Source organism: Esox lucius, chromosome 3 (genome assembly GCF_011004845.1).
Source record: "Esox lucius isolate fEsoLuc1 chromosome 3, fEsoLuc1.pri, whole genome shotgun sequence".
Lineage (NCBI taxonomy): Eukaryota > Metazoa > Chordata > Actinopteri > Esociformes > Esocidae > Esox > Esox lucius.
This window is the reverse complement of record NC_047571.1, coordinates 20,257,249-20,276,917: the sequence shown is the minus strand read 5'-3', so window position 1 is coordinate 20,276,917 and position 19,669 is coordinate 20,257,249. Positions and strand designations below refer to the sequence as shown.

Here is a 19,669-nt window from a genome sequence, read left to right as displayed (position 1 = left end):
AATGGGGGGACTTGCCAAAGGGAGGAAAAATAAAAACAAAGCAGGAAGTAGCAAGAAGAATGCCTATCAATGTGTGCTGTGATCTGTCATTTGTTTATGTCAGGTGTCTTCCATTAAATTCGAAAAATACTAAATGCTATGTTTTCATGGAGTTGTAGTGAAAAATATGTGCTGCCACAATTTAGATGTTGCCAGGGTTAGAAGTTCCAAGACTGTTGTAGTCATTATTTTTCTGTGGGGAAAATATTTATGGCTGAAGCAGCTTCTGGGGTCAATGGTGGACTCTGTTCCATTTAAATAGACTGGTGGTGTTCTTGGGTGTTGTGTTGTTGAGGAAGGTGGATGTGTGGTTAAGCTGCCTGAATCCATGTAGAGATAACATGCTTTTTCATTTTTTCTTATGTTAAGCTTTTCCCAAACCTTAAGCCTTATTTTAACCATTGAAAATGAATTCCGTGATTTTTGGCCACTGGTTGGAAAAGTGGCCTTGTCATTCCCAACAAGTGTGTACTATGTCATGCTTGGGCCAATTTGTGCCACTTGTCATTAAAAGCCACTCACTTTCAAATGTGGAATTTCATGGCTGACTCAGGCATGATAGGGATTCTACTTATAGATTATGCACATAAAAAAAACGATTGCACATCCAGGCCAAAATGGGAGGTTTAAAAAACATTTTCTGTTCATCGTAAAATTAATTTGTGTAATGTTAACATCCTGAGAAACACAAACTGTGATGGTTATCTTAATCCATAAAGGATCTTTAGTATCTGTGTGTTTCTCAATAGAACACAGAATGAGCTCAATAAACATCAAATATGCTTTATGTCCCCATGGTGTTTTGTCCCTCTCTTTAGTCCCTTTCTTTCTCTCCATCTTCCATCACCTCTCTCTACCTTCCATGGTGTTTTTCTCAGTCTCTCTCTCTCCTACTTCCATCTTGTCTCTCTATCTCTCCATCTCTCTCTCCAACTTCCACCATGTCTCTCTGTCCCTCCCTCCCTCCCACCCACCCACGCCCCCCAGGGAAAATAGGTTCTATATTAGGATGCGAGTTGTTCCAGCATTTACTGTTCTCTCACTGAAGTCTTTGGCCTGCTTTTCAACCACACCGTTTTTATAGCAGCTTCTACCTGACCAGGACTCAGCCATTTCCACAGGAGAAGACCTGGACACAGGAAGAAGCCAGATAGGCAGAAGGAGTGATTAAGAGAGAAAGGTTGAATATCAATAGAGGCCGACTGAAAAAGATAGATCCAAGATAGGTATGAAGAGAGAGGTCAAAATGGAGTGGGAAATTGATGTTCAGGTGTCTTTTCTTCAAACCTTTTTATCTGTACTTTGCTCTTACAATAACATCTGGGCCAAGGTAAAGCATTCCCGCTGTCTAACACTTCAACAGCTTACTACCTTAAGTCTCTAGCTTTCACTCGCTTTGTCTTTCTATCACAGACACACACCCACATGCACATACACACCGTCATTTCTCAGTCTTTCTTTTCCTGTCAGTCCAGGGAGCAGGAGAATTGGCGCAGGTCGGGGCTGTGGGTTGGGAGATTGAAGGATTAGGGCGGGAGTTCTGGACCTTCCAAAGGTCTATGAGGGGAATACACACATGCTCATGTAGGCTTTACTGACTAGCCAGAATTACCACACGCAAAGACACACACGCCAACACACACACACACACACACATCAACACACACACACATCAACACACACACACATCAACCCACTTCCACTAGTAACGGATGGGACAGAGACATGACTTTGTGTTAGGCAGGTAATAAAATCATTCCCAGTAGGGCTTTAAACATACACACACATAGAGCTGTGTCTACATGAGCCCAATGTCTTTCACAGGTCTCTAGATTAACCTTGTTCCTACATCTGTTTTCCAAGCCAAACCTTTCATTACCTCACAGGGACACAGTTCTCTCACGAGAAGGCCACACTGACATGAATGTTAAGCTGTGTCTGTGTTATTCAGCCCAGTTTGGATTGGATGACTAAGTGAACGCCTGACAGGGAGACATGATCATCTCAAGGACAGGGTGTTGTGTCTCCTTGATCTGAAAGGAAAGTGAGATGCGACACACGCCTGTTGTGGAGAGAGACACACGCCTGTTGTGGAGAGAGACACACGCCTGTTGTGGAGAGAGACACACGTCTGTTGTGGAGGACGACACACGTCTCTTGTGGAGAGAGACACACGTCTGTTGTGGAGGACGACACACGTCTGTTGTGGAGAGAGACACACGTCTGTTGTGGAGAGAGACACACGTCTGTTGTGGAGGACGACACACGTCTCTTGTGGAGAGAGACACACGTCTGTTGTGGAGGACGACACACGTCTGTTGTGGAGAGAGACACACGTCTGTTGTGGAGGACGACACACGTCTGTTGTGGAGGGCGACACGCCTGTTGTGGAGGGCGATACACGCCTGTTGTGGAGGACGACACACGTCTGTTGTGGAGGACGACACGCCTGTTGTGGAAGGCGACACAAGTCTGTTGTGGAGGACGACACACGTCTGTTGTGGAGAGCGACACACGTCTGTTGTGGAGGACGACACACGTCTGTTGTGGAGAGCGACACATGACACACCAAGCCAAGCGGGCCCAAGGTAACAAGATCTTCTGATCTTCTGAGGTCTGATTCCATCAATTCCACTTGCACAGTATTATCTCTCTTCTCTCTCTCTCCCCATGTCTCCTCTCTCTCTCCCCATCTCCCCTCCCTCTCTCCCCATGTCTCCTCTCTCTCTCTCTCTCTACTCTCTCTTCCCATCTCTCTCCACTCTTTCCTCCTCTTTGTCCAGTGGTTCAGTAATTGGCGCTGTCAGGACCAGACAGCTGTACAGCGTGATTCGTCACTGTGGCCCCCCAGGGGTTCAACTACCACAGGCTGCATGCAGGGACACGGCTTACTGACAGAGAGACACTGACATGCACAGAGAGAGTGAAGGAGACAGGGACGATTATTACATAAAAATACCTGTATTAGCCAGCGTGTGTGTTTGCGTGTGTCTGTGAGAAAGAGAGAGAAAATGTGTGTGTATTGGATGATTATATAACCCCAGTAAGAGACCAGATGAGGATGATTTCATGTGAATGTACTGTAGGCTTCACAGCCAATAGGAGTGCAGAGACATGGCGAGGGAGGTAAAGAGAGAGGCAGGATGGGCCTATGGATACTGAGGACAGAAACGGGTGACAAACAGAGGGGAAACAAGAGATGAAAGAGAAAGCTGTGTAGATGAAATCTCTTTTGACCTACATACAGTAAACGAATGACTAACGTGACTAAAACACATCACGTTACTTCTCATTTCAATATTCATTTTGTTTTGGCTTGAAGAACCAGAGAGACAGTAAAAAGGAGAGATGGATGGATCCATGGCTGATAAATGTTTAAATACAGGAGAACGCAATCATCAGGCCAGAGATCCCTGAGCCCCTTAGTGACATAACGGATAGAGAGTGTGAGACAGAGAGTGGGGGGGTGGGGGGGGGGGGTTGCAGAGAGGGAGCAGGGGGAGGGCAGGTGAATTGAGGAAGAAAGGATCCCAAATGGGCTAACGTGAATGTAGAGGAGGGGATGGGCAGTACCATTACAGAACAAGAGAATAGAAGCAAAATATAGAGCAAAGGAAAGATAACATAATCTATATAATTGCAGTAGCTTGGTGCTTGGCTGGGTGACAGGAACATAATGATTCCATTAACACCTTACTCAGTACACACCAGACAGGAGGTGAAGGAGGGGTGGGAGGTGGGAGAGGGGGATGAGAGAGTTAGGTGGGAGGTGGGAGAGGGGGATGAGAGAGTTAGGTGGGAGGTGGGAGAGAAGGGTGAGAGAGTTAGGTGGGAGGTGGGTGAGAGGGGTGAGAGAGTTAGGTGGGAGGTGGGAGAGGGGGATGAGAGAGTTAGGTTGGAGGTGGGAGAGAAGGGTGAGAGAGTTAGGTGGGAGGTGGGAGAGGGGGATGAGAGAGTTAGGTTGGAGGTGGGAGAGAAGGGTGAGAGAGTTAGGTGGGAGGTGGGAGAGGGGGATGAGAGAGTTAGGTTGGAGGTGGGAGAGAAGGGTGAGAGAGTTAGGTGGGAGGTGGGTGAGGGGGATGAGAGAGTCAGGTGGGAGGTGGGAGAGATGGGTGAGAGAGTTAGGTGGGAGGTGGGTGAGAGGGGTGAGAGAGTTATATACAATTAGCTATACACAAAGAGAATGTAAGAGATTGAGCGAGAGGGGAGACAAGATCGTAAACTGAACAAACTGATCAAACATAAAGTCCACAGATTTAAATTAGCCATTCTTAAACTGTTCAGTATAATCAACACAGGCAGCATCCGCACTATGTGAAATCAAGATCTGATCAAACCAATCCAAACATGTGGAAACCAATAATTACAGGGAAATCCCTGCAAACAGCAACTTTGGGAAGTTAAACAGCAGCTTCATTCCTTTCAACGTTTATAATAAATAATTGGCGAGGGCAGCAGAAATGTCTTAAGTCCATACCCTATGACACAAATCAGCTGTCCACTGTTTGTGATCATCTGTTTGGTGATTCACTCCGCAACCAAGACCACACAGTCTTGCAGTGAAATCAGACAAAAGCAAGGATTGTGGGCAGTTTTGTGCATTTCAGGAAGACCCAATTTGTGCCAAAACACTCTAACTGTTATTGGTGACGTGGATGCACCATTTTAAGATGCATACATGGAGGAAATCGCTGTGCTTTGTAAATTCTTTCAGACTTGGACCTTCGGCGTTCTCAGTAACACAAAAACATGGTGATGCCAGGAAAATAAACATAAATTATAGCCAGAAATGCATCATTGCCCTCCAGTAAACAAAGAAATGCACCTACCTGAGAGCCTCCTATGCTAGCTGGACCCAACACACAGTAACACTACTAGATCAAGTGAAATCATGATCAAAACAAAACAGATAACTCTCCACACTGTGGCTAGAGATTCAGGGGAAATATCAGACTGTTTAGGATGAAGCTGGGCCTAACACGTTTTGTAATTATCTGGTACTTCTGAGAAATGCTTGTGCTCCCTGCACATAAAAAAGTGGAGGAAACTGAGCTGCACTTTTTAATCTTTTCTTAATGTTTTTTTAAAGAATCGGAAATCAAATCAATCCTCAAAACCAGCCATATCTGTTTGGTGGAATACCTCAAAGTGCAATCTCACCAAGATTTGTGAGCCATGACCATGAGAAAAAAGCAACTAGTGGAGAACAAACAACATAGAAAAACATAACTGTTTTATCATATCTGTTTATTTATTTTCCCTTGTCAGCCACAATTAAACTTTCTTACAACACCACATAGTTAAACATTTTGAAATGCTTTTATTTAGTGTATGTAATGTTTATTTAGAATTACATGTTTCACTTGTGTTTTTTTATCATTTTGAATTTATCTTTCTCATTCTCCACTCGCTTATTGAAATGTGAACCAATCTTTCCCATGCCAATAAAGCCCCTTCAAATTGAAATTGACTTGAGAGTTGGGGGCTGATAGGAAAGAGAGAGAGATGGGGAGATAGATAGATGAGAGAAGGAAAGACAGGCTGATTTAAATGCATTAGTGAGTCAGTGTAACCTTAGTTTTCCCTGTGGATGCTCCTCAAAAGCTCTGAGTGTTTCTGAAGGCAGGGCAGACACCTTTTTTGTTTGGAGTGGAGCGTTTTGCACTAAAAGCATTGTGGCTGTTCTCCTGGGGACACATTAGAGTGTTACACAGGGGTGTCCCATCTCTTTGTGTCCTTCAGACCTCTTTGTTAAAAGCAGATCTGATAGATCTTTTCGAGTTTTTCTTAACATTTACGTAGTTGTTCTAGATACGACATTGAACAAGACCAGACAATAATCAATGGAGTTAAAATTTCAAAATCTAGATGCCAAATTTATTTTTTTTACATTTCAGTGATTTAGCAGATGCTCTTATTCAGAGTGGCCGAATCAAAGAAATTAACTGTCTTGCTTATTAATGACAGAACATCTCTCAGTCTCTCTGTTTTTCCCTTCTGAATGTTTCATTCTCTCTGTGTGCATCTATCTGTTTGAGACTTTCTATGTCTCTCTCACTACAGCTTTTTCTCTCTGTCTCTCATTCTCTCTCTCATTCTCTCTCTCATTCTCTCTCTCTCTCTCATTCTCTCTCTCATTCTCTCTCTCTCTCATTCTCTCTCTCATTCTCTCTCTCATTCTCTCTCTCTCTCTCATTCTCTCTCTCATTCTCTCTCTCATTCTCTCTCTCTCTCATTCTCTCTCTCATTCTCTCTCTCTCTTTCGGTGTGTCTCTCTTGGCAGAATAAAGAGGGATTTTGAATTATTCTCCACCATGAAATTGTGGGGTTATAGGGGAGCTGTTTGTGTGTTGGAGATGATTTCTGGACCGGCACATTGCGCTGTTGTATGTAATTGTTTTGAGAATTTAGTTTAAAATAAATGGTTTTGAAAACCCAAACTGTACCTCTGTCTATGTTTCTATCTCTATTTCTCTGTCTTTTACTCTCTGTCTGTGTACGTCTCTCTCTCCCTCTTTGTGTTTGTCTGTGTCTCTCCTTATGTCTTTAGAAAAAAAGGCACAGACATATACCTGACCCCTGATCCTGTAAATAAAATGACATAATTATTGTATATAATACGCACACACGTCAGAGACACACACATTTGTACACATAAACTGGCAACAAATACACACAGGACAAACATGCGCATACATACACACACACAAACACACACAAACACACACAAACATAGTTATTGAGTTAAAGGTAGCTAATTGGCTTGGCTCATTTACTTTTCTTGGACAGAATTGAGTCACACATCAGATTGAAGAGTCAACGACGTTTGAACTGAGGGACTGTAAAACACTGCAATCAGTAATTTACACTAAAGCCCTAATATTTAACCCTGGCCATGGAGGCCATCACCACTCTTTTACATGGTATTTTACATGGTTTTACATGGTCTTTTACATGGTTCCCCTCTGATCAGGGACTGATTAAACCTGGGATGTCTCAATGGTCTCCTACCATCCCACCAGAGACACTCCATTACTGTAATGTTGGTACATTCACTTCTGACTTATCCTCGCACTTACTAACAGAAACTGCCTCGGAGCATTCTCATTCTCTTTCAGAACATTTAACTTGCTGCGTACAGACATACACACACACACACACACACACACACACACACACACACACACAGGGTGTAGTAACCCACATACCCACAGTCATTTTCAGTCTGTCCTGGTAAACCACAATGGCATCCACTCCATTGTTGTCTCATGTCATTCATAGTCTCTGTGACACAGTTTCCCCATTCTTACTACAGTACTGTACACACTGCTGATCTACGTCCTACAGAACCCACAGGACACTAGAACCCATCTAACAGAACCCACAGGACACTAGAACCCAGCTAACAGAACCCACAGGACACTAGAACCAATCTATCAGAAACCACAGGACACTAGAACCCATCTAACAGAACCCACAGGACACTAGAACCCATCTATCAGAACTCACAGGACACTAGAACCCAACTAACAGAACCAACAGGAAACTAGAACCCATCTAACAGAACCTACAGGACACTTGAACCCATCTAACAGAACCCACATGATACTATAACCCATCTATCAGAACCTACAAGACAACTGAATCCATCTAACAGAACCTACAGGACAACTGAACCTATCTAACAGAACCCACAGGACACTAGAACCCATCTATCAGAAACTACAGGACACTAACCGATTCCATCTAACAGGACCGTATAGCTACGGCACAGTTTCTCCCTGATTCCTAACAGATGTACTGGAAAGTGTTCCCTTTCTGAGGAAAAAGTGTCTGCCGTGGAAATGCACATTGTTAGTGTATGTGAAGTCACAGACTAGCACAATCCCTCACGAATGTTACACCTTGTAAGCAAGCATTCGTAGAGGAAAGGTCCCACACGTCCCCACTGACAAAAGCCACCACACACACACACACACACACACACACACATAATAAAGTTTGCGTCCACTTACGTTGGCAGACATCCATCTGCTCCTCATATCCCGGCTGGCAAACACACCTCCCAATGGGCACCAGCCAGCCCCCGTCCGCACTGCAGTACATCCTGGGAGCCTCAAACTCCTCCGAGGCGTTGACACACACCCCTCTGACCTCGACTAGGGCCGAGTCGCCCCCTGTCACGGTATCAGGGAACTGAGCCAGGTTGAGCACGGTGAGGGGACACTTCTTGTAGAAGACACGGACCGAGACCAAAGCGATGCAAGCCCCCAGGTCCTGGAAGGCCAGGTAGAACCCCTTCTTGCTCAGGTTACTGATGTCACGCACCTCTGTGTTCAGCTTCATCACACGGTCTCCAACATCGACCTGGGAAAGGAGACCAGACGGAGGTTACGAGGCAGTTCTGTTTCAGCTAGAACCCTGCTGGTAGGATATGACATCATATCTAGTGTCATATCATTCATATGGGGATTGTTTGGCCCTCTGGTCCAGAGCTGGATCCTCAGTCATACTTCTAATGGTTCAGGGTAGTAACGTATGATACACTGACCCCAGATCTGTGATTTATGTCCGGATTTGGGGTAAGGTTTGTTGATCTCAGACCTGTGGTTAACGCTAGGATTGGGGGTAAGGTAAGCTGATTCCGGATCTGTGGTTTTTGTTAGGATTGGGGGTAAGGTAAGCTAATTCCAGATTTGTGGTTTATGTTAGAATGTGGGATAAGGTAAGCTGATTCCAGATTTTTGGTTTATGTTAGAATGTGGGATAAGGTAAGCTGATTCCAGATCTGTGATTTATGTTAGGATTGGGGGTAAGGTAAGCTGATTCCAGATCTGTGGTTTATGCTAGGATTGGGGGTAAGGTAAGATGATTCCAGATCTGTGGTTTATGTTAGGAATGGGGGTAAGGTAAGCTGATTCCAGATCTGTGGTTTATGCTAGGATTGGGGGTAAGTGAAGCCAATTCCAGATCTGTGGTTAATGTTAGGAATGGGGGTTGTTATAGACAGCTTCTACATTGGTAGAATCTTTCCACTGACCTGTGTGAAGCTCTCATCAGCAGCGATGGTGTCTATTTTGATGTAATTACTCTCCTTGATGTACCACTGGTTGACATTGTTGGACTCATAGTAGAACATGTTGAATGTCTGGAACACAAAAATGCACATTCTGTTATCTGATGCTGTAGCTTGATGGAACCCACCCTTGACAGACAGGTCACTTCTAGCCTAAACCTGAAGCACTGTGAACATTCATTCAACCCCGACCTTTACCACAGAGGACTACTGAACCCTGTTCGCAAGGCAGAGCACAGTCAGGTAAGGACACGCAGGCAGACGGACCTCTTTGCAGGTGCCAGGTACTCCCGGCAAGCTGTTGCAGTCTCGGAGGGTGAACTTGATCTCAATGTAGACGCGCTGGGCCCCGTCACGGGCGATGTGCCTCGTTCTGAGCCAGTTGTTCTGATAGGCCTCCATCACATTGCACACCTGGTAGGTCCGCATCGGAATGTTCCTCTCATCCATTACGCTGATCTCCTCCCACTGTACAGAGAGAAGGGACAGGGGTTACAGAGCGTGTGCGTGCGTGCGTGTGCGTGTGTGACTGAGAGAAACGGGGGGGACAGAGTTACTTTGTCTCCGCTCACATGTTACCAATGCCATCTGCTTCCACTCGTGTTCAGAGCAGTAATTTAGAAGACTTCTCGCATGAGAGAGAAAACATTTCTGTTCCTTCAAGGAAAGGAAAATAAACCAGTGTGGTTTCTGAGAGTTTCATAGGCTGGGATCTACCAAAGGGGAAGCAGACAGACTTAAACACAGACACACAATGAGCTATCTCAGAATGAATGTCATTTGTGGGGAGAAGACATACAACACCACCTTCAGTGTGCAGCGCCAGTCTTTCCAGGCTCTGGATATACGTCCTACTGACTGATGGACACATATCACATTTAACAATCAAACATCAGACAAACAAATGTGCACTCAAACATAATGTTCTGCTCACTGCAACTGGTTGTTGTGAAACTTTCCCTGTCATTTCACTTGGATGAGAAGCAAATTACACCGAAGAGGAAATAGAGACAGTAGAGAGTGAAGAAGACTGAGCAAGAGAGAGAGAAAATGACATGAGAGGAGGGAGTAAGAGAAAAACAAGCCTGTTTGAGACTAGGAAGAAAAAGCTCTGATTTTGAGGAGAATTAAACTTGACTGGCCAAGTACTAAAAGAGAATGAAACAGACGCTCACTCAGCTCTCCAGCCAATCCACTGAGTCCACAGCAGACCGGCTGGACAAGGCAGCACCAAGCTGCCCAGGATAGGACACAGTTCTGGACAAACACAATGTCATTAGGAAGGATTAGGAGTTACCTGGCTAGGTAAATCACTACATCTAAGGCTTGTGAACCGCCTAGAACTACAAGGATAGTATGAGTGCCAGCCATATAGAAGAGAGTTGTGTTATATATAAGCCAACTCTCTCTCTCTCTCTCTCTCTGTTTAATCAGTAAGAAAAACAACAAAACAGATGAGGATAGAGAGAGAGAAAACGAAGGAGGAATGAATAAGGGTAAATTACAGACACGGCTGCCAGCAAAATGGACCCATCTGTGTGGAGCAGAACCAGTCGGACCAGAGAGAAAACCATACACACACGCTGGTTCCCTAGAGAGCAGTGATTATGGCGTTAAGGGGATGGTTTTTGAGGAAGAAAGAAGTCTTTATTACGCTGTGTTTATTTCTCTCAGGATTGAGGTTGAGTAGGACAATTTTACAGACGTCCTTAATTGTGTAAGGAGCAGTTTCCATGTGATGGAGTGTGTTGATTGTCAGGCCATTTGGACTGGTGACCAGGTGGGTTTCTTTGCCTCTACCAAAGGATGTCCAATGACGCTGGTCAAATTCAAGATGTTTGTATTTTCTTAAAGCCATTGCCAGCAAATAAGAGAAAATCAACCGAGCGTCTGCTTTAAATCTAAACAAAATAATTCTCATATTATAAATATGGATGATGCTTTTCCGACATTCCTTTCCGTTTTCGGAGAATTGTTTAGACAGGTTGAAGAGTTTAGCTGTTCTCTCAATCACTGAACACAAACACACAATCTGTGAACCTGTTGCTATAGTGATGGCAGGTCTGACCACTAATTAGCATTCTGGACACAACTTTCATCGTTGAGCGCTAAACTCCTTCAGCCAAACACAACGAAGCAGGCCTGACTGCTTTGAAGCAAAACTGTCGGATCAGGGCTCAGGTTCAACCCTTCATTGGCTTAACATAATGTCCCCCTGCAATCATCTGGTAGTTACAGATACTTAGACTTAATTGGCCATCAAACTCTGAAACAGCGTCTGGCTGAGAGACAAAGAGAGTGAGAGGGAAAGAGGGAGAGAGCGAGAGAGAGGAACAGAAGGAGGTGCTCCCAAATAAATGAATGAAGATATAGGGCCTCTATTTTAAAAGCAATATCATTACTGGTTTGTACCAGTTTCCTATCCCCCGGCAGAAGCAGAAACGGCCCCTCTGTGTGACAGAAATGGGTCGCTCCTTCCAGACTCACACATCTGGCTCTGGGGCGGGCCATATTAAGTCTGACCCGCGAGGGTCAAGTGGCTGTAGATGAAGTCAGGGAGACAGCTTTTAAGCCAAGGCTAAATCTGAACGGTGGGAATGTCTATCTATGTGATCTGTTGGCAGGTTTAGGAGTCAGAGTTCAATAACATAATCTTATATGAAACACAAGACCCTGTGAGACATGCTCCTTAGCGCCTAACCATTTTCTTTCTCTCTATCTGTTCCCTCTTCTTTCTCCTTTTGAGAGTTTCTCCTTTCCCACTGTCTTTCCTATGTTAGTCTGGCGAGTGAAGGAGAGGGGCTGTAGCCCATAAAGTGTCTCCGTTTTCCCAGTTGCTTCCACCTGTCAGACTCGGTTACGGTATAAATGGCTGCTTCTTGTTAGGAAGAAAAGCCCTATGAAAAGACAAATGCAAGTAATTCCTTTAGTTATTGCCAGCGTGAATCATGTAGTTAATACCTGTGTAAATCATCTATTTATTACCTGTGTTAATTATCTAGTTAAAACCTGTGTAAATCGTCTATAACCTGTAAAATGTTCTTCTTAATGCCTGTGTAAATCATCAAGTTATTACATGTGTATATCCTGTATTATTTGTGCAAATCTAAATCAAATGGTTATTACCTGTGTAAGTAATCTATTTATTACCTGTGGAAATCATCTAGTTAATACCTGTGGAAATACTCTAGTTATTACATGTGGAAATCATGTAGTTATTACCAGTGTTTAGCATCAAGTAAATAACTGTTTAAATTGTTTACTTATTATCAGTGTAAGTAGTTATTACTAGTGTAAATCTTGTAGTTATTACCTGTGTAAATCATTTAGTTTTTTCCAGTGTAAATCTTGGAGTTATTACCTGTGTAAATTGTTTAGTTATTACCAGCGTAAATACTGTACTTATTACCTGTGTAAATCTGAGGATGTGCTGTCCACACCATTGACAGTATGTGTGGACAATCCTCATTGTTTGATTCTTGGGTCCGCCCCAGTTCTGTGTGTTTGTTATTGTTGGTGAACAAACCTTTTCTCATCTCCATCTACTCCTTAATACCATAAAAAAGTACGCTCTTTAATCAGAGCCTACCTCAACCTGCCTGTCCTCCAAGTATACTTAATGATGTCTATTAGTCCTCTTTAGTTCATTCCTAACATCTGCTCCTCCAATAGTAATGGGCACTCCAGTAGATATCTCACTCTGGTCACTTGTGGAGCCTGTATTTCTTTGGTTGACACTCGTTTTAGATTTTCTGCTGCAGTGCCTGGAATAATTACGAAAGACCTTAAAAACAAAAGCTTAAAACGTTTGTCTCACCTCACTCAATAATAAACTCCACTTTATATATAATAAAAAACTATTAAAATCTTGCATAATTAAACTTGGATTTGTCCCCTTCCCCCCCCCCATTTTCTCTCTCTCTGTTCCTCTTCCCTCAACTCTCTCCTTTGCTCTCTCTCCTCTTACCCCTCCCCGTTCCTCTCTCTAATTCCTCAGGTTCTTTCAGACAGGCTGCTGTGAGGTGAGATGCAGTCTGGGTAATGCAGGCCAGTAGAGGGAATGATGGGTATCATCCTCCCTGTTGTCATGTGCTGTTGCTGTAGAGTGACTCAGCCAGCCTGCGTGTTGTGTGTCATCTGAAGTAACTGGCTGCAACTCCGCTGTTCCCTCCTGCACTCAGCCAGTGGGTGTGAAGGTGCTGGCACAAAGCAAGAGCCTTGAATAACAATGGTGGCTGTGAGATAGGATGGTCTTTATCCAACGGTTAAACAAATGAAGGGGATCATTTTTACTCAGTGCAAAAGGTCTTATATGGCCATCCAATAAGGACAAACTTCACTCCCCATCTGACCAAGCTTACCTCAAGTATTTGAAATGCTGTGTATGTAACCCATGTATATGGTTAACATTGTGCTTCAGCTCAGCATTCATGCTACCACCAACCCACGGCCTTGGGGTTGCCAGCTAACGGAGCTATACAAATGAAAGTCCTTTCAGTCGATGACTATACCCCGACAGATAAAAGGCACCCCTGATTGTAGCCCTCTATGCCTGTCTTTGTCTTTTAGCTGGTTTCTACTGTTACATTAATCTGAAATCTTCTGCAGAATGTCTCATCACTGGTTAGTGTGTTTTCCTGCATTCTCCTCTTGTGTTCTAAAGACACGGGCATTCTGAGACCTCCTGGATGTTTCCTACAGAGCAGTCCGCTATGCAGCAAAACCTGAGTGTTACGTAATAATATGCATCCCCCCAAATTAGAGAGGCAAAAAAAAGAACAGCGTCTGTCACACTATTTTCGGTGCAGCGGAAATCATTTGGAAATTCACCCACCAGATTCCATATATAGCTGAAGCGCTTAAGAAGCCATCAGTCGAACACACTCTCCCCTCTCTCTCTCTCTCTCTCTCTTCTTCTCTCTCTCTCTCTCCCTCTCTCTCTCTTTGCAGTCTGCACCAGGGGCAACTGAATAAACCCTGCACTCCAGTCTAGACAACTGCCTGATTGTAATTGAATGACTAGCTCACTGATGTCAGTGCGCCTAGCTGGCCAGTAACAGAGTTTCATATTGCGTACAGTACACTGATCCGATCCCTTCAAGTCTACACAACTGCCTGATGTAGGGGCTGTGTCTCTGTAAGTGGCAGTGGATTAAGATTTATCCAAAATGGTCGTCTCAGACAGACAGTGATTCACAGTGCTACTCACCCCCTCGGCAGGGTAGGCCTCCCATCCAAGGTCTCCCAGAGCAGACATGGAATCCAACAGAGTCACTGCAGACAGAGAAGACACTGGTTAACACAGCACATACTACTACCGTAGTGAGACAGCAGAGGAGCGGGGGAGCGTGGTGCTTATTGGAGGCTGGGTTAAAGGTGGGGGGGGGGGTGAAGCGAGGTCAGTGGGATTGCAGGTACAACAGGTACAACAGAACAACACATATTGGTTCACATGAATACAGGCCAAAAACACGCGCGTACCAGTCCTTTTTGAAAAGGACAAAGGCCAAAGGATGGAGGGGGTCCTGATAAGAGAAACAGAAAGGAAGAGAGCGGCCAACAGAGATGAGGACAATATTCAGAGCGAGAGGCGGAAGGATAGATGATGGACAGGGAGATGAAGGGAGAAAGAGAGGGAAGCTAAGCACTGGCTGCAAGGTGCATTTAGATTCAAATTGAGCCAGTATCTCCCACGTTGGTTGAACTGTGTATCCCCTGTCTGAAGCAATTCAGGCCTAATTACAGCCTCACCACTGCTAACCATTCATATTTAATTACACTCCATCTGCAGGGGCTGCTGCCCGCCTCCTCCAACTCTCTCTCTCTCCATCCTCTCTTTCTCCATCTTCTTTCTCTCTCCCTCCCTCCCTCCTCTCTGTAACTCTTGCGCGCTTACTCTTTCTGCTTCTTTGGCTCTCACCTTCCATCTCTCTCATTTAATCTCTCCCTCTATCTCCTCCTGTCTCTTCCAATTTGCCTACTCCTTTCACACGCTCTGCATCTCTCTCCTTCTCTCATTCTGTGCCAGAGGTCTGACCCGTGCGTAAGTGAGCCTTACTCCAAAGCGCTCAGCCACAGGCCCCAGAAGAGCTAACCGGGCCCCAAGATTAACCTGAAACACCATCCTTTGGCTGTAACTGCAGCCAGACCTGATACGTGCTGTTCTTCAGGGCTAATGTCGGCACCCAGAACCACATCTCCCACGAGTGTTAAGTATGTCTATGTATCTGGCTTATAGCCTGTGGTCTGTCATGTAAGGCTGTCTTAGCTTCTCCAGATGTGCAGTTCATCCTTGGAAGATGATGAAAACTGTTATTGTGAGAAAAGCCGGTGCATCATCCAGAAATGTCATGCATTGCAATAACTTGACAAAGACCATAAAATGGTCATACCCTTTTTATATCACAATTTTTTTTCCACTCGAGATAAAATATCACACTTAGCAGCAGAAACCAAGTGGATGTTATATTCTCATCCGGCTCCGGCTCCATATTTAGATATTTAGCCTTTCCTCCCTCCTTTTCCTCCCTGCTTTCCTGCCCTCAGAGGGAGGCTGGGTCTGGGGGCTGTAGAAGCACATTCCTCTCTGAAAGTGACATTTCTAAATGAATAAAGCAGTGAGCAGAGTGTGTCTTCTGTATGCATGGGTCATTTATCTAGTCAGCAGGTAGCAGCTCTACCAGCAGAACAGTCCCACATGTTTTCTACCAAATTCTCTCATTCTCTCCATCTCTCTCGTCCTCTCCCTCTTTTATTTTTCTCTTCTTCTATCTTCATCTTTTCTTGCTCTATCTTTTCTTGTCTGTGCTATTTTCTCTCCCCCTCTCCCTCTCTCTATCACTCCCTCTTGGTTACTTTTTATGCTTCGTACATCCTCTTTCCTGTCTCTGTATTTTGAACTGTGTGAGTCACTCTACACATCTCAATATGACCGGGCTGTCATGCTGCATTACAGGTTGCAGAGTGTCTGTGTGTGTTTGTATGATCCATGCCTTTGTGTGTTTGTATGATCCATGTTTCTGTGTCTGTATGACCCATCTATGTGTACATGTAGGGACATTATGTCCTCACAAACATGCTAAACCTGAATAAGTTCCCACTAAGAACATTTCAATTTCTGGTTCGGGGAAAAACTTACACTTAGGCATAGGGTTGGGGTTTAGGCATTACCAATTAGGTTCAGGGTTAGCCGTTAGGGCTAGGTTCAGTCTAAGCATAAACCTCTGGTTATTGAGGTTAAGTTTAGGGATAGATTTATGGCTAAAGAATAGAGAACATGGATTTATGAGTCAGGGTTAGGTCTTAGCTCCCCACAGGGATAAAAAGACAAACGCATGTGTGCGAGTGGGTGTGTATGAGAGAGAGAGAAAGATAGAGAGAAAAATGTACAGCAGAGAACTTGTGCAGTAAAGGTCAGCCCCGCCAGTTTCAGTCAAGCCTCACTTATCCAACAATAAAGGGCAGTTAGACTCCATCATTCGGAACATGGACACATATGGTAACCAGGGATTAACAGTGCTTTGATTGTAACAGCATGTCAATACCTGATACTGATTTCCATAGCACACAGTAAAGTCGCCGGACCAGACCTATGTTACCTAGAGCTCTGATGTCTGTCTGAGGTGACCTCTACAGCATTGACCACACTTTCCCTGTGTTCAATAAGGGCCTGGGGACTCTGGGTCACACACTTTCTGTCCTGACACCGCCTGTCAATAGCACTTATCACTTGTGATCAATGACCCATTCTCTCATCAATAAAACATTAGCAACTGTATCCTGTCTGCTGCTGACACCACTAGATTGTATGAGCCTAATCTGGCTAATCAATTCAAGATGGAAATAAAATGACAGGCCTAAATGTTCAAATGAGAAGGACCTGAAACAGCAGCAATCAGGTAGGATTAGAATTTAGCTAATTATCTAAATTGAGTTGCAATGCAGAAAATGTCACATTAGCTAGTTAGACTAGCATTAGCTAGTTAGACTAGCATTAGCTAGTTAGACTAGCATTAGCTAGTTAGACTAGCATTAGCTAGTGAAATCTTCCTATCTTATTATTTTCTCAGTTTGATGAAATTAAAACAGCTACTGTGAAATCAGAAAAGATGATAAATAACAATAAACACATAAGTTTACTAGAACAGCGAACATCATGTCTGTTACCATAGTAAAGTTAGCATGATGTTCAATATTTGACAAATATTCAGACATTCAAAACTCAATGTCTCGCAGACAATTCAAGTGGCAGACCTCAGGTTAGGCTATTTATAAAAGAGATATTTGTACCACACCACACAGGTCCTGTTTTCTCAACTCCTACAAAGTCTTAAAATTACACAACACATTACCCTCAACAATTTAGGGAGTCTGCGCAAAGCCAATGCAAGTCAAAAGAGAACATCAAGTGCATGATCACAATTTTCACCTACAAACTTGAAACCAATGTTAAACTGTCCAGAAGGAATGGAAACATGCTGCACATTATTGACTTATTAAAATGGTTGTCAATATATATTTTCTATAAACATTTGTATTAAAAAATTATAGAATGCACATGCTAGAATTTCAAAAGCGCTTTGATCAGATGACTTAAACACTTCTAATGGATGGTGCATTTCTCTCAGGATCAGGCCAAACATTACACACCATTTGGTTTTCTAACTAAGAGTGTAAAGGATTTAATGTAAACATCTGAATCTTTACAAATGCACTAGCTTTTAGGCCATGTGACTGCGACACATGATTTCTATGATAAATTATTCTATACATACTGTAGAGAGGCATGCTGCACACAATTTTTTGATCTTATATGTTTTCAACTTCTTTGTAAATAAATATTCGACAAAATCGCTTTGATCTCATGATCGAGGTGTTTCTAATCAATGTTGTATTATTCACAGGGAAGGGCCACACATTGCACACCCTTTGATTTTCCCAATAACTAATTGCAAAAAATATAAAAAAAATCCAAAAAGTGGATAATGCACCTCCAAATGTAAGGAATACTTTTACCATTGAAATGCGGTGTTTCAGTCATATGGTAAAAACTTTATTTAAATTGTAGAGTTTAAAATATTTATATAAAAGTGCAAAATTGGATAAAGGGTGTTCAATATGGTCCTTCCCTGTGAATAAACCCACCAGCATCATCTGATCAAGGAGCTATTAAATGTCATATTTTTGGGTTGTCAGTCCCAGGCTACTTTCATTGCATGTGCAGGCTGCTTATAGCGCTGTCAACAATGACACCTGCCATTTTTTAACTCAGCTCAGAATCGGGAAAACAAGACTGCAATTTTGTACGCCATTTTATATGAATAGCCTAAACCAAGATCTGTATCTTAAAGAGGCAGTCTGGGACTTTGTGATTATAAAAATACTTTTCTAACCACCCGTTTTGGCCTGGATGTGTAATATGTTGTTTATTTGTGCATAATCTTTAAGTAGGATCACCATCATACCTTAGTTAGTCATGAAATTCCATGTTTTTAAGTGAGTGATTTTGAAGATAAGTGGCAGAAATCGGTACATATATGACATAGTATGCAATTTTCAGGGACCCTTTTAAGCTAGACGGTGCCGCTTTTCCAACCAGTGGCCAAAAATGTAGTTATTGAGCTTTGAATGTCTGCGGGCTATAGAGCTTCTAATGTCTAAAAATCAACCTAACATTACCCTAGTGTTGCACCCTCTTTCCTAAACTCACATCACCCAATGATACATGCTTCTCAGTGATAAAACATTTCATCCCACTAATAACACAGCATTTTTCCAAGTGAGTTTTGTAAAAAATAAAATAAAAACATTGCTTGTTAATGGTAGTTTTGGGAAGAAATAAATATTTATTTGGTTTGAGGATTTTTCCATGACTTTAGGTATCCTCCAGTAGTTCCAACGATATCACTACCTTTTCATCTACATCCATAGCATCATAGTTTGTTAGAGGGATGAGACCCCTCCCGTTCCCTCCCTCCCTCTCTCCTGGGACTGATGTAAAGTCTGTGTCTGAGTAATCCAACCCTACTCTCTGGCCCAGAGTAAAAATACACAGCTCATCATTCACTCACTCACATCTGGCTCAGATTCACAGTCATCTAATAAACACACACACTATCCATTGAGGAGGACCTCGGTACAATCCCAGGCACCTAGAGACAACATTTTACAGCATATCCTACTTCTGCAGTACTGAGAGAGGCTCCTTCTATAAGTACTCTGAGAGAGGATGCTTCTACAGTACTATGAGAGAGGATGCTTCTACAGTATTCTGAGAGAGGATGCTTCTACAGTACTCTGAGAGAGGATGCCTCCACAAGTACTCTGAGAGAGGATGCTTCTACAGTACTCTGAGAGAGGATGCCTCTAAAAGTACTCTGAGAGAGGATGCTTCTACAGTACTCTGAGAGAGGATGCTTCTACAGTACTCTGAGAAAGGATGCTTCTACAGTACTCTGAGAGAGCCTCCATCTACAGTACTCTGAGAAAGGATGCTTCTACAGTACTCTGAGTGGGGATGCTTCTACAGTACTCTGAGAGAGGTTGCTTCTACAG

At 43.4% G+C, this 19,669-nt stretch overlaps 1 protein-coding gene across 6 annotated transcripts in view; it reads right to left on the bottom strand.

Annotated features, from left to right (window-relative positions):
- The window catches only part of epha4b (eph receptor A4b), a 94,866-nt gene that overhangs the window by 62,176 nt on the left and 13,021 nt on the right, over window positions 1-19,669 (bottom strand). For all 6 annotated transcript variants that reach the window (XR_004575604.1, XR_004575605.1, XR_004575606.1 and 3 more), the window contains exons 2-5: window positions 14,325-14,389; window positions 9,383-9,583; window positions 9,080-9,187; window positions 8,055-8,406 (exon numbers count right to left, since the gene is read on the bottom strand). Coding sequence is in view for 2 of the 6 variants with exons in the window: in XM_034291437.1 (XP_034147328.1) it covers window positions 8,055-8,406; window positions 9,080-9,187; window positions 9,383-9,583; window positions 14,325-14,389 (726 nt within the window). In the remaining 4 variants the exon portion in view is untranslated. The remainder of the gene's footprint in view (window positions 1-8,054; window positions 8,407-9,079; window positions 9,188-9,382; window positions 9,584-14,324; window positions 14,390-19,669) is intronic.